Genomic DNA, 14,520 nt, shown 5'->3' with positions numbered 1-14,520 from the left:
CTGCCGCCCAAAGAAAGGGGTCAGCTCGGCTTCCTCCTTTCAGAGCCCCTGTTTGAACCAGCAGCTGCCCCGAACGGAAGACGGGGAGTGAACCTGTGCCTGTACTGCCCCTTGGGGTCGTTTGCGCGCAGGCAGCCTGTGCTGGGCCCCAGGGCGGCTAAACTCCCCCTCCCTGGTGGGGCTCATGCTCGGTGCGTCCAGGCCCCACGCTGAAGTCTCCCAGGTAGACAGGGGGGTGGGGAGGAACCCCATGGGGGGGAGTTGAAAGGAGGGCAGCTGTGGGGGATGGGAGTGGCAGGAGGAGAGTGGGGTGGTCATTGCTGGTGAGGCCAGGGATGGAGACCTCTGCCGGCCTCTCTGCCCCCATCAAACGCCCCCCCTTCACACACACCTGCAGCTCCTGGGCCTCTTTCGACACCCGCAGCCTCTCGGCACGTTCCGCATCCAGCACCCGACAGGCGGCGTCTCCTTTCAAGCGTTCGTCCGACAGCTCTGCGGTCAAGTCTATGACCTAAACAGAGCAGAAACAAGCGGTGGGAGGGAGGGAGGGAGCCCTCTCCAGGGACACACACACACACACACACACACACACACGCTGCAGGGGTGCTTTGGAAGAGAGAGAGATGCCTAGGAGAATCGCCCAGGGCTCCCTGCGTGGATTGAGAGCAAGGGGCCAATGTTTCCCAGCTTCAGCAGCTGGAGACATATAGACATATAGATCTATAGGGGGTGGGTGGCAGGTGAGAGAGGGAGGGGGATGGATGGATCCTCTCTCCCTGAAGCCACGCGGTGGGCACCAATGCCAGCAGCGCTCACAGGATCTGCCAACATCTTCTGGCTTCCAGAGTGGCCGGCTGGGACTGGGGGGGGAGGGGGGAGCAGTTTCCATTCAGTCAAGTGGGGGGGGAGGGGAAGGAGGGGGCAACGTGGGGGGGCTGTGTCTGAGCGCAGGAAGAGGGGTTGTTGTTGCTTCGGACCCCCCCCTCTCACAAATCCTCTCTGCACGTTTATTGGAAACCTGAGGCCCTGTGATAATCTCTGGGGGGGGGGGTGCTGGGGGCATAATGATAGTGTTAATTAATTAATTGCTGGAAAGAGGCTTTGGTGGGAAGGTGCCAAACAACTGTTGCCTAATTCCCTGCACAGCCAAATGTGCAACCAACGCCTGCCAAGTCCGGGGGAGGAGGGGAGGGGGCGGGGGGGGGAGAAGCCCATCTGGCCAAACTCCAGCTTCTGCCTGGGAAGCCGGGAAGGGCCCCCCCTCCCCCCCCCGGCCGGGCCTGGCAGAAAGAGAGTGGGCATACGAAGCCCCTCCCGCCCGAGACCAGAGCATGAAAGACCCTCCTGCCCCCCCACCCCCCAGCCTCTTGAAATGTGCCCAGGGCAGTTTGCAAGAAGAGGAGGGGGGCTTCCCTTCCCTCCTCCCACCTCTGCCCTCCCCTTTTATGCGCCACCATTTTGCAAGCCCTCCCTGTTCTCCCCAATCTCCCCATTGTTCGTGGTGAGGAAGGAGAGAGGAATGCCACCACAACCACAACCACAACCACAACCACGCAGCCCTTTCGTGCTCCTGAGGCTCCTTCCAAGGAATCCACGCCAGGCACTACCAGCCGGGGGTGGGGGGTGGATAAAGGGGTGGGGGTGCTTCTAAGCCTTTTTCCAGGCTGAGCCCCCCTCCCGCTAGCAGCAGCAGAGCAACGGAAGAGCCCCCCCTCTGTGGGTGTCTCCAGCCGCTAGGCCACCCAAAACGCCCGGCTGGTGGAGAGGCCGCGCGAGGCAGCAGCCGTCCAGGAAAGGCCCCCAAATTAATTCCCCGACTGGCAGAGCCCGGAGTCCAGCTGGACGCCCCTCTCTCCTGCCAGAGAGAAGCTGCCCTACGCCAGCCCTGAGCCATTGGGGGCGCGTGGGGGCCCAGAGGAGGGGGGAGTTGTGGCTCAGTTGTGGAAATGGACTCCACCCCCCCCCCAATGATTTGTGCAAGAGCGGGGGGACCTGGCCCCACCAGTAGGAGAAGCCAACCTGTAGGCCCCAACCTGCGGGGGCAGAGCATGTCCATGCTGCCCCCCCCCCCATGAACACTTGTGAACATGCAACTGAATCATCTCCTGGATCTGCCGAGGCAGCAACCCCCCCACCCCCCCACCTACCTTGGTCTCCAGCAATTCAGTGCTCTCCCGAAGCCCCTGACGGGAACCCTCTGAACGGTCCAGCTTTTTCTGCAGCATCAGAAGTTCCTCCTGAGGGGGAGGGAGGGAGGGAGGGAGGGAAGGAAGGAAGGAAGGAAAGAAGGAAGAAGGGAAGGAAGGAAAGAAGGAAGGAAGGAAGGAAGAAGGGAAGGAAGGAAGGAAGAAGGGAAGGAAGGAAGGAAGAAGGGAAGGAAGGAAGGAAGGAAGGAAAGAAAGAAGGAAGGAAGGAAGGAAGGAAGGAAGAAGGGAAGGAAGGAAGGAAGGAAAGAAAGAAGGAAGAAGGGAAGGAAGGAAGGAAGGGAAGGAAGGAAGGAAGGAAGGAAAGAAGGAAGAAGGGAAGGAAGGAAGGAAGAAGGGAAGGAAGGAAGGAAAGAAGGAAAGAAGGAAGAAGGGAAGGAAGGAAGGAAGGGAAGGAAGGAAGGAAGGAAGGAAGGAAGGAAGGAAGGAAGGAAGGTGGTTAGTTCTTCAGGGCTGATTCGCCATCTGCAACCTGACTTCAGCCTGGAGAGGCTGCAGGGGCCCCTCCCAGAATGGCTACCTGGAGGAGGGGCTCAGGGGCCCACCACCCCAATGAGAGGGAGGGCTGCTGATCTGTGTCGGTCTGGGGCATTGCAGCCAAGGGAGCTGGGGGTGAGTGGTGGTGGGGGGCAGGTGGGGGATATTCTGTCGGTCAGAGGACGGATGAATCAAAGGGAGACCAGGATCTCAGCCTTGCCCCCCCCCCTTTTTTTCTTCCCTCCTGGCAACTCAGGTACCTCCTTGAGTCGCAGCTGCCCTTCTGCCAGGCTGATGGTCAGCAGTGGCCGGACACCACACATCAGCCGCCACCAGGGCCAGCCCTTCACGGCTTGGTAGGCGGCCAGGTTCTTCTGGATGCATCGGGCAGCCAGGCTCTGGATCTGAAGGGGGTGGGGGGCAACACCTCAGAGACAAGCATTAAGGACCCCCACCCACCCCCGTAGGACCCTGAGGCGGGAGGGGAGCAGGGAGGGGCCGCAGGAGCCCCCGGTAGCTGGATCGGGGCCCACCTTCAACTTCCTGAACCTCTGGCGGGAGAGGAAGCCCCTGCCGGCCGCCTGGAGCAGCACCAGCACCGGCCACACCAGCTTCTCTCGCTGCCTCTCCAGCCGCAGCAGGACGCCGGCCTTCAGGAAGACCTGGCCGGAGGGAGGGGCGGAGGGTGAGGCCGCTGTCCGTCCCCCACCCAGAGCGGGGGCCCAGGAGGACGGAGCAAGGCGGCTGCCCCAGTACCTGAGTGTGGCCCACCGCCAGGCTCCTCTTCTCCAGGTCCAGCGCCCGGAAAAGCTCCTCCAGGGCCTGCAGGGGGAAGAAGGGGCACCCACGTCCAGCAGCGGCCGAAACCCTCAGGCTGCCCCACATCGAGCCCCACAGACAGCCGGGCACCGACATTTCAGCTGCAATGGGCCCAGGGGAGATTGGGCTCTTCTCTCCTTCTCTTCTCTCTCTCTCTGTTATGGGTCAGGTGGGGCAGGGGGGATTTTGCCCGCTAACAGGGGAGGAATTTACCTGGCAGGCAGAGCTTCACGTGGGGCAGCCACGGCTGCAGAGCTGCAGCAGGAAAACCCCCCTGGCCCCCCACCTTCAGCTGCTGGGCATCTCTTTGGGGAGACGTGGGGAGGAACCAGCCCTGTGTCCCTAGCACGGAACTCGGGAAGCCTCCTCGTCTGCCCCCCCTCCCCACAGCCCCACATTCCTCGGGCCTCTCGGATCCTCAGGACCCCCGGGGCAGGCGAGGGAGCGGGAGCACTTGTCCAACACGTCCCCCTGCAGCGCTCCCTGCCCGGCGTGGCCTTTCTCCGCTGCCGGGCGCCTCTTGTGCTCAGCCCCACACGCTGGGAGGAGCCCCCAGGGCAGCTGCTCTCACAGCACAACGGCACAAGGCTCCTCCTCCCCAGAGGCTGCGGGGCTCATGGCCAGGGGGTGGGGGTGGCAGTGGGGGGGCTGGACCCTCCCTCCCTCTCTGCCCCCCTCCCTGCCCCTGACCTTCTTCTCATCCGTCAGCTCATAGGCCGAGCTGAACCTCTTCATCTCTGGCTGAGCCAAGCTCTGGAAGCGCCGCCGGAACTGGGCCAGCGCCATGCGATCCGCGTAGCCTGCCGGAGCAGAAACGCAGGTGAAGCGCCCGGTGCACGAGGACTGGACTGGCAGGCCACCCGAGCCATGGGGACCCCTCCCACAAGAGTCCGGAGCGGCAACTCCCACCTGGCATCCTCAGTTCAACACCAGGCGTCCGACCCCGGAGAGCGGAGGGCTGCCCCCCCTGCACAGCTGGAAATTAAACGGGGGGGAGGAGGGGAGGGATGTTGCAGCCCCCGAGGCCCCGAGAGCTGGTCCAGCAGGGAGGGGGCTCCTTGGCCGGCCTCCCCGGCAGCTGAACCTGGGGGGCTCCGGGCTGCCCGTCTCAGGGTTCCCGCTGCGTTTCCTTGGCACCACGGCCCTGCTGGAGATTTACGCGGCTCTTTTACTGAGCTCCGTGGTGTTTGCACTTATCATTTGAAAGCGTGGGCTGCCCTGGGAACCACGTGCAGGAACACTCTCCATAAATCCCCCCCCCCAAAAACACACAAGGAGGAAGAAGTGGCCTTTTCTCATCGCAAACAGGAACAAGCTGCTCACAAACATTGGGGGCACTGCGAATCAGACAGCTGTGTGGAAGGGGAGGGGGGCAACCTAGTCCTACGCACCCCCCCCCAGTTTTCTGGAGATGCTCCGCCCCTCCTAGGCTCCCTCCCTGCATCCCTCAGTCGCCTGTTGTGGAACCTGCCCCACAACTGCCCTCCCCACCGGGCAGGGAGACCCTCAGGAACCCCCCCTCCCTCCCTCCCTCCCGCACCGATTCTGTGCAGCCGCAGGGCCTCCAGGACGAGGCTGCCGGAGAGCTGGGCGCGCAGGGCGGGGAGGTCCCACACCAGGGGTCCCGGGGTGGCTTCCGTGGCCTGCGTGGGCAGCCGAGGCTCCTGCAGGGTCCCCGGGTCCAGGCAGTGGATGAAGTGGAGCCTAGAGCGCTTGAGCAGGTTGCAGAGGGCGTCCTGGGGGGGGGAAGGAGGGGGGCTGGTGGGTTGGGATCCCCAGCCTCTGCTGTGGGGGGCCCCCATGTGGACACCCTCCCCGCAGGGACCCCCCCTCCCCCGAGAATGCTCTCCTGCATCCCCAACCAGCGTCCACTCCCTCCCCCCCGGCCATCGGTCCCTGTGGGGAGCTCACCAGCTGCAGCTTGATGTGGGCGCACACCGACCTCTTCTTCACGGCCGCCAAGCTGCCACTGAAGGTCTTCCGGAGGCAGCCGATGCGCTGCAGGGCCTGCTGCGAGTGGCCCTCCCAGCCCGCCACTGAGCGGCAGAGCAGGGGCACGCGGGCGCGTGGCAGGAAGACTTTCCTCAGAGACCCTCTGAAGGGGGAGAGGAAGGAAGGGGGGTGCGTCAGGAGGAGGGGCCCTCCCTCTTCTCGGCCTCCCCAAATCCACCCAAAGGGGCACCCCGACTTCTCCCCTGGCTCAGCCATTCCTCTCTCCACCCACAGGCCACCTGGCCGGGGCTTCTGGGCAGGAAGACCCCCACCGAAGGTTTCATTCCCACCAGCCCCCAGCCTGCTCTAAAAACGCCCCTCAACACCCCCCCCCCAGACCCTCCAGTGCAAAAAAAGCTGGTTGGTTCAGGAAAGAAAGGGCAGAAACCCCCCCATCCCCCAACTGCCCTCCTGGCAAGGTCTGTGGGGGAGGGAGGCAAGAGGGGGCAGGGCAGCCGGGCCCCAACCACCCCCTGGGCCTGGAAACGCCCCCCCTTCCAGAGAGGCCCTTCCTTGCTTGCACAGTTGGGTGGACAGATGGGGAGCCCCAGAGCGTCAGTGGGGATGAAGAACGCAGCCCCCCTGGAAGCTCACCTGGCCACCCCCAGGCAGGCAGGCAGGTGGGGGGTGGGCAGCCCTTGAAGCCCCCCCTTCCCTCCGCCCCCCGCCCCCCTACTCACATCCTGGAGTGCTGCAGGAGCTGGATGGCATTCTGCACGGAGAGGTTCCACTTGGCCTTGCCCACCCAGCCGGAGGCATCGTAGCGGACGGGGTCCTGGCCCAGCCGGTGGGCCACCTCGAACTGCAGGGGCTGCTCACACCTGCGCAGGGCCCCCTCCTCTGCAGCCGAGAGGTGGAGGGAGGCTCAGCGGCCTGGCCAGGGGGGGCCGGAGGGGACGCAGGGGAGGCAGGGAAAGGCCCCACGGTCACCCTGCCCCGAGAGAGACCCCGAGACCCCAAGGCAGCAGCTGGCATTGCCCAAACCCTTCCTCCCCGGCCTGGCCTACCTTCCTTCCCGAAGGCCGAGCACAGGCGGTCAAGGGCCTTGCTGTCGCTGGACCCCTGCGCCAGGGCCTCCTCCTCCAGGATCCAGAGCAGGCCCCGGGGACCCTCGGAGGGGCCCCCAGAAGAGAGGAGCAGCTGGAGGGGGCAGACTGGCTTCAGCCACGTGGCCCCCGGCACCCACAGATTCCAGCACGGCTCTCGGCACCAGGGAAGCTTGGCCCGTCCAACGAGCCCTCGGCAACCTGCCCCCCGCAGCCACGCCAGCCTCTGAACTACCTGGGGGGGGTTCTGATCCACGAGGGCCAACACGGCGGCTGGCGAGAGTTCAGGCAGATCAAAGGGCACGTCCACCTTTTCCTGGGAAAGAGAGACGGGGGGTGTTATGCCTCGGAGGGGAGGGGGTGGGAACAGCCCCCCTTCTTCTCTTCTGCCACACTGCGCCCTCTAGTGGCCTTTCCCCAACGTGGCCCTTGACCGGGGTGTGGGGGGCGCAGCAACGAGCCCAACGCCCAGCCAGCCTCAGAGCCCACCCCCCCAGTCCGGGAGGCCCTCCTGGGAGAGGCAAGGAAACCCCCCCGGGGGTGGGAGGTGGGGGGGGGGTGAGCCTGACCTCCCGGTATCTGCCCACTTCGGCCTCCAGGGTGGCCCTGTGGAAGAGCCCCTGCAGCCGCTCCTGCCCGTAGTTGTGGCAGAACTCCTCAAAGGTGGCCGCCCGCTCTCTCTGCTGGTGCCGGGGGCTGAGGAAGCCGGGGGTGTCCACCACCATCAGGGAGGCCATGGAGAGCTGGCTGGAGGAGAAGGACCTGCCGGGGAGGAAGAGGAGGGGCCCCGTTAACCCCCCCCCCCCCGCCGTCCCTGGGCCGCCTCCCCCTCCACCCTGGAGCAAGGCTGCAATTCTGGGCAGGGGTCTGCTTGCCTTGCCCAGCCACACAAGGGTGACCTTCGCCACCTCTCCCCCCATCCCCTGAGGCCCCCCTTTCCCCCACCTGCCCATGGCACAGTCCCCACCCCCCAGAAGCCCCCCTTCCTCAGGGGAGGGGCAGAAAAGTCTCTCCTTTGCCTCCCGCCCTCTGTTTATGGGCCTTCCCCACCGTTCACTCGGTCCCCATTCATTTCAATGCAGTCTCTTTCCCAGGGAGTCTGCCCCCCTCATCCTGGGGGCCAAGGGGGGCCCACCTGTTGACCAGCATCACAACGGCTGCAAAGAGCTCCTCGTACAAGCCGGCCGCCATCCCCTCCAGGCACTCCACCCCGCTCAGCTTGGGGCCTGGGGGAGAGAAAGGCTGGTAGGTGGAAGGCCCCCTCCCCGTGGAACCAGAGCAGAGCCAAAGACCTTAGGAGTCCACTCAGCCCCCCTCCCCCCAAAGGGACCTCTTGAGTGGAACAAAAGGCCGCTGGAGAGCGTGGCCACTCCCAGTTCTGGTCAGAGGCGGCTTTGGTGGCAAAATTGAGGGCAGTCACTCCTGGGTCAGTGGCCTCCCCCCCCCCAGGAAAAGGGCCTGTTGGGCACATCTGCTTTTCCCCCCACTGAAGTAACAAGTGGGGAGGGGGGGACAAAGCCTCTGGGTGGCAGAAACGCCCCTGCCTTCTCCTCCTCCAGGAGACCCCTGCCCGTCCTGAACAGGGGCCAGCTGCAAAGGAGCCAAGCCGGTCTCACCTGGCCTCTGGTCTGGTTGCTAGGAGACCGTCTGGGGCTTCCTGGCTGCCTCCCAATTGGGCAGCCCCGACGGAGAGCTGGTGGCAACAGAGCGCACAAAAGCCAGGCCCAGCGGAGGGGAGGGGGACAGGGAGGGGGGGGGGCGCCTCCTTCCTACCCTCCAGGGCCTCCGCCGAGGGGGCCCCGGCCGTGACCTGCTGCAGGATGCGTTGCAGGTGGTGCTTGAAGACGGCCGTGGTCAGCTCCTCCGTCTCGCAGCCCAGGACATCCGCCGCCCGGTTGACCCACTCGAACCTCAGGAACTGCTTCCTGCCCACTGGAAGGAGAGGAGAGCCTGCACACCCAGAACACGCACACAAACACACACACACACGCACACACACACTGGGGGTTACTCAGCCCCCCTTTCCCACTCCCCAGGTCTTGGGAGGGGCAGTCCCATCGCAGCCCTTGGGCCAGGCCAATGCGCCCCGACAGGTCCAGGGCAGCCACCGCAGCTAAACCGCCAGGCACAAGGGGGCCATCCCTTGTGAGACTGGCAGTGGACGGAGGCGTTTCCTCTGCCGATGCGCCCAGGAGAGCCGTGACCTCGGAATCAGGGCTGGGCCCAGCGCTGCTCGGCGGGCCCCAACTGCCACGGCCCAACCACACAACAGCCACGCAGGCTTGTGTGAGCGCCGCCATCTTGGCTCTCCAGCCCCAGAGCCGCCCAAGAGTGGACGCTGGCTGCCCGGGCAGGAGGTCAGGATGGGGCCTGCCAAGCCTTCCTCAAAGGAGAGGGAAGAAGGGAAGAGGGGAGCGGCCCCAATGAATGGCTGCCCCAGGGGAGGGCGTCTGCAGGAGCCCCCTGCCCAAATCCGTCCCCTCCTCAGACCCTCTCTGGCCATCCTGCCACAGACCCTGCTGCCCACCCAGCCGGAGAAGCCCAGTGGCACAACCTGCTTTTTCAGAATCACCATTTGACCCGGGGACAATTATTTCTGCTTGGCGGGTTGGAAAGAAACCAGTCAACAGGCAGAAGAAGCAGGTTATAGAAGCAGCAGCCACAATGGCAGAGAACCAGCCCCAAGCCTTCTTTTGGGGGGGGGGGCTGGAGGGGGGAGGAGAAAAGGGGGGAGGAGAAAAGGGGGGAGGAGTTGCCAGTGGAGACCAAGAGGGGCAGGGAAAAGCCTGCGGATGGAGCCACGGCTGCCCCACCACCACCAGACCTTCCCCAGACCAAGCAATGCCCCACCAGGATCAGCCAACGGAGGCCCAGCCCCTTCGGCCCCCTCCCATCTCCATGCTGCCAGGCATCCCCCTCCCCAGCCCCCTGCCTGCCTCCCTGCGGCCTCCGATCGCCCGGAAGCCTCCCCCTCTTGAACCGGGATCCTCCCTCTCCTGCCAGTCCCAGCAAAGGCCCCGTGGAATGCCACGGCCAGCGGGCCTCTCCCTGCCCACAATGGCCACGCGGGCAAAGTCCACGGGAAAGGCTCTCCTGCTGAAGTGGGCCTGAACCGGGAGGGCCCCACAGTCCCATAAGGCCCCACACGTGCCAGGGAGAGGCCTCAGCAGATTCCCCAGCCGGCCGGCCTGTCTCTTTGAGAGGGAAGTGCAGAAATCACCAGGAGCGACTGCAGAGGGGGAGGGAGCCCCCCACCCTCAAGTCTTCAAGAATTAATGACCAACTTCACAGCTTCTCTCTCTCTCAGTCTCTCTCTCTCCCTCTCTCTCGTGGTCACCACCTTGAGAGGGATTCCCAAGCAAGAACCGCTCCCAGCCAAGAGTCTCTCCCCACTTTAACTCCAACCCAGTCGGGGAAAGAAGCAGAAAGAGGGAGGGCCAGGTCAGGGGAGGGGGGGTCCTTGAGCCCGTCTCCCAACTCCTCGGGCACACAGACAGCCCCGCCTGGGCCTCCCACCGCCACCCTGGCCAGCTCTCCGGCCACCTCCCCTGGCAACTCGGCCTCTTCCGGCCGGCTCAAGGGGGCCCAGGAGTGGCTTTCCCCAGCCTTGCCCAGGGAGTCGGTGCCCATGGCCGGGCTGACCGGCCTCTCCTTGGCCTTTGGAGCTGTCCTGGGCAGCATCCCGGACGTACCTTTGCAGACACCGGCAGCCCCCAGGTGATAAATGCCGGCCAGGACCCGCCAGAGGGCTTCCTGCTCGGCCGCCTCGACCCCCAGGGTGCCCAGGGCCGCTTGGAGCTCTGCAAAGGCCTCCGAAGCTCCCCGCTTCTCTTCGCCCTGCAAGGAGGAATGGTCAGCAGCACCTGGTCACTCCCAGGCTAAGCATAATGTTAAACATAATGTTGTATGCCGCCCCGAGTCTGCGGAGAGGGGCGGCATACAAATCTAAATAATAATAATAATAATAATAATAATAATAATAATAATAATAATTAAAAAAATAATAATAATAATAATAAATGCTGATGCAACTCCTGTCCAGCCAGCCCCTCCCCTCCAATTCCCTCCCCCCCATCCCGTCTGTGAGCAAGGAAAAGGGGAGCCGCGTCCAGGGACTGAAAAGGGGCAGAGACCCAGCCGAGCCCCCTCCTCCGGCGGCCTTCAGCCCCAGTCAGGGGGGTGGAGGGGACAGAGCGGGGGGGCGGGGGGGCGCCTTACCTTGAGGCTGGCTGTGATGCCAAAGCAGCTGTTCTCTGCCATTTGGTGCAGGTGCAAAGTTGACCTATTGGCAGAAATTTTTTGGGGGGGGGGCAAAGTGAAGTACTTGCTGAAAGCAGGGGGGGTCTGTGAGTCTTTAGGGGCTAGTCAGCCTCCCCAGTGCCAGGCAGAGCGCATCGAGAGGGCTGAAGGAAGGGCAGGGGGCCAACACATGGCCGTCTTTCCTGGCTCTCTGGCACCCTCTGCTGGGGACGGCCGATCAGAAGCCGGTGTGCGGCAGCCTCTCCTTTGGGGTGGGAGGAGGCGTAGAAGAGCCCCCCCCCCCTCCCGTGACGGCTCCCTTCACTCCCACGGGAGGCCCAGGTGCCCCTCCCAAGCCCTGACTGGGTCCCGTGAGTTCTGAGGAAGCCCAAAGCCCCCCCCACCTCCACCCTCTGCCCCCCCCGCCTACCTCTGGTCCAGGTCCAGCCCCGCCAGCATCTGGGGGAAGACGTTGAAGGTCCCCTCCCCCTGGGGCTGCCGGGCCACCCGGGCTCTCTCCAGCAGCATCGTCTGGGCAGAGAGAGGTGGGGAGGGGGCTCAGTTGGAGGGGGCCCCTCAGCCGGGCCCAGCGAGAGCCCCCCGCCAGCCTGTGTCAGCCCCCCCCCTCACCTGCAGATGGGCAGCTGTGACGCGCCCAGAGGCACTGAAATCCAGCGCCACCACCATGGAGAAGCGGGTGGAGGCTGGGTTGAGCCCGGTGGACACCGTGCCGAAGGCTCTGAGCACCGTGAACATGGCCTGGATCTTCTCCACTGCAAAGGCAACAGGGCCTGGGTCTTCCCCCTCGCTGCCCCCGGCCCCTCCCTCCCGGGGCCTGGCCTACCTGTCACCCGGCCGTCCAGGCTGCCCGCGGTGGCCACCAGGTGCTCCAGGAGGCTCTGGCAGGCGGCTGTCTTCCCCGCGTTGCTTCTGCCCAGGGCCACCACCGCCTGGTCCTGCCTCTGCGCCAGCAGATCCCAGTAGGCCCTCTGCCCCACTGCGAAGAGGTGTGGGGACAGCCGGTCCCTCCTGCCCGGGAAGGCCTGGGGGCGGAGACAGGGGGCAGCGGGTGCCGTGCACAGCCAAGAGGGGTGTGTGGGGGGGGGGAACAACGCCTGCCCCTCCCCTCCCCCCTCCACGCAACGGCAGGGCCCCCCCTCTACCTTTCTGGAGCTGCTGGCCGAGGGAGGATCCGCCTTGAGGGCCAGCAGGTGGGGGCCGGAGTAGGTGTAGGGCAGCTGGGACTGGTATCTCTGGTGCAGGACGTGGAGGACGCTGGCCTCGTTCAGGCTGACCAGAGCGGCCAGGTCCTCGGTGTAGTCCAGGCTGGATGGGTTGGCCTGGGGAGGAGGAGGAAGAAGGATAAAGCCTTCCTCTGCCCCCTCTCCTCCCCCAGCCAAAGGGAGGGAGGGGCCCCCGTCATTAGGGGGACAGGGGATGGGGGCCCTCACCTTCTGGACATGCTCCTCGTCCAGCTCCACCACGGAGCCATCGGAGTCCAGACGGGCCGCGCACAGTTCCTGGGGGCAGCTCCAGGGCCCCCACGTCGGGCTTCAGCTCGGTGGCTGCAAAAGCAAGGCTGACCGTCCGGCCCCTGGGCAGCCCTCCCCCCTCCCCCTGCTCTGGGCCGCTGCTTGTGGCCCTCTTCCTCCGCCCCCCTGCCCGCCTTCCCCCCTCTCCGCCTGCTTCAATGGGGCGCCACTCACTCACACACTCACACAGCAGTCACAAAGGCCCCCGGCAAGGGGGGGGGGGGCTCTTTGCCTTTCACCTTATTCATATTCCACCAAGGCCTCTCGGGAGCTTCCACAATATGAAAAATTAATTAAAACATTCGCGCTACATGGAACATCCAGAAAAATAAAATTCTAAATCATCAAATCCTAAAATAATAAACCGTCTGGGCGAAGCGCAAATCCCGGCACCAGCACCGGCACCAACCCACCCAGAGCGAGGGGTCTCCTTCCGGGCCAGCCAGATCTTCCCCGCTTCGAACCAGGGGTCCTCGGGGGCCTGTGGGGAGAATGGGGGGGCACCGTTCCACGGGGGTCCCTGCAAAGGCCTGGCCTGGAGGCCCCGTTCAGCCCCCTGCTTCTCCTCAACTCTTGCACACACCCCTTGCAATCCCAGGGGCCTTCGGGGCAGAGGGGGGGGCACGTTTCGTGGGTGCAAAGCCCCTTCCCTTTGAATGGGGAGAGCCAGGGCTGCACCCCCCCTTTCAGCGGAGGGGAAAGAGAAGCGCTCTAAGCACCTGTTTTTGGGGGGGCAGGAAGGGGCTGCCCAACACACCTGGCTGGGAGGGGGGCTCTCTTGGGACGCCCTTCTCCCTCCACTGCTGCTTCTCCTCTTCCTCTTCCTCCTTCCGCTGCTACTTCCTCTTCACTTCCTCCTCCGGCTGTTGCTCCTGCTTCCCGGGCTCCTTCAGCCGCTGCCACGGTCTCTCCGGGGCCCTTCCAAGCTTCGGCCACACCCGCTGCCTTCTCTGCGCTTGCCCCCGCCTCCTTCTCTCCCTCTGCCCTCTTCCTCATCCCTTGGGCCCCCCTGCCTGGCTCGGTCCCCCCTTCGGCCGGCCCCTGCCTGGCGCTCTCGCGGCCTCTGCCCTGCGTGGCTGCCCGGCCAGGCCCGGAGTCCGGCGGTCCTTGGCCGGCTTCTGCGGGGGAGGCCTTGGGTGAGGGCCCTCCGGCCAGGGGCGCCTCCTCCTCCTCGGCCTTGGGAGGGGCAGCCGGGCCCATGTGGGGCCCAAAGAGCCTGGCATTCCTCCTGGGGGGGCCCTATCCTGAAGGGCAGCGTCTTCCCTTCCCCGGCCGGCTTCTCCCCGTTCAGAGGCCCCTCGTGGCTGGCCATGTCGCCCCCCCCCTTCCAAGAGCTCCGTCTCCTTGATGGCCGCTGGGCTTCCCCGGAGGCTGGAAGCAAAGAAGGGGGGGGGCCGTCAGGACTCTGGCTGGGGGAGTGGGGGGAGGCAAAGCATGGAGGGGGGGCTTCCTGAGAACTGGGGGCTCCATTGCAGGGGGAGATCCAGACTGGCAGCCTCCTCTCCGGAGCGCCCCCCCCCCCGCCTTGGGGCACTCCCACCAGCCCCCCCCCACTCACGTCTTCCTGGGCAGTGGAGGCCGGGTCCCCCTTCAGCCTCAGGGCCTGGGCCTGTTCCTCGTTCTGCCGCACCAGCTGCTTGATGAACCCCCCAGGAATGAGGGGGAAAGGCAGAGGTGGGGAGGTGGGTGGGGGGCTTCGGTCCTCTTCCCTGATCTGCTCACACCAAGGGGCTCAGTTAATCGGGGGAAAAGCCTGAGGGGAGAGGAGACCCCTCCCCAAGCCCCACCTGCAAAAAGGGGACTGCAGAGGCCAAGCCAGAGCCCCACAGGCACTGCGGGGGTGGGGGAGGCACTCTGCACATGCTCCAAAGGTCCTAATGGGACTGAGGGTGTTTGCAGAACAGCTCTGTACACACACACACACACACACACACACGGTTTGCAAGTTCTGAGATCTAGGAAGCTGCCCGTTTGTTCGGACAGAGGTGGCGCTTCAACGGCTGTCAACTCTGAAGCCAAAATCTGGGTTAGTTGCCCGTCCAAAGCAGAGCAGCTCATGAACGGAAGCCCGGCCCACGCAGGGGCGTTAGTAGCAGCCGCGGGGCCTTCGTTTGGGGCTGGCGGGGGTCTTTCCAGGGCACTAAAGCTCCCCCCCCCACTCTCCTGCAGAGCTCATGCTGCTCCCCACGGTGCCTCATGCGCAGGAGGTCC

The 14,520-nt window shown here is 65.0% G+C and overlaps 1 protein-coding gene across 1 annotated transcript in view; it reads right to left on the bottom strand.

Annotated features, from left to right (window-relative positions):
* MYO18B (myosin XVIIIB) overlaps positions 1-14,520 on the bottom strand; it is a 33,516-nt gene that overhangs the window by 13,556 nt on the left and 5,440 nt on the right. Inside the window, 28 exon segments of the mRNA XM_070762018.1 lie at positions 392-511; positions 2,148-2,237; positions 2,942-3,085; positions 3,215-3,343; positions 3,438-3,503; positions 4,191-4,300; positions 5,041-5,236; positions 5,412-5,595; positions 6,173-6,332; positions 6,500-6,632; positions 6,774-6,854; positions 7,108-7,300; positions 7,674-7,764; positions 8,312-8,470; positions 10,231-10,375; positions 10,757-10,820; positions 11,208-11,308; positions 11,408-11,550; positions 11,622-11,820; positions 11,941-12,117; positions 12,229-12,285; positions 12,287-12,342; positions 12,703-12,790; positions 13,150-13,548; positions 13,550-13,633; positions 13,635-13,667; positions 13,669-13,680; positions 13,868-14,023. Coding sequence (XP_070618119.1) covers positions 392-511; positions 2,148-2,237; positions 2,942-3,085; positions 3,215-3,343; positions 3,438-3,503; positions 4,191-4,300; positions 5,041-5,236; positions 5,412-5,595; positions 6,173-6,332; positions 6,500-6,632; positions 6,774-6,854; positions 7,108-7,300; positions 7,674-7,764; positions 8,312-8,470; positions 10,231-10,375; positions 10,757-10,820; positions 11,208-11,308; positions 11,408-11,550; positions 11,622-11,820; positions 11,941-12,117; positions 12,229-12,285; positions 12,287-12,342; positions 12,703-12,790; positions 13,150-13,548; positions 13,550-13,633; positions 13,635-13,667; positions 13,669-13,680; positions 13,868-14,023 — 3,570 coding nt within the window.

This window comes from Erythrolamprus reginae, chromosome 10 (genome assembly GCF_031021105.1).
Source record: "Erythrolamprus reginae isolate rEryReg1 chromosome 10, rEryReg1.hap1, whole genome shotgun sequence".
NCBI lineage: Eukaryota > Metazoa > Chordata > Lepidosauria > Squamata > Dipsadidae > Erythrolamprus > Erythrolamprus reginae.
The sequence above is the reverse complement of the archived record's forward strand: the minus strand, read 5'-3'. Positions and strand labels throughout refer to the sequence as shown.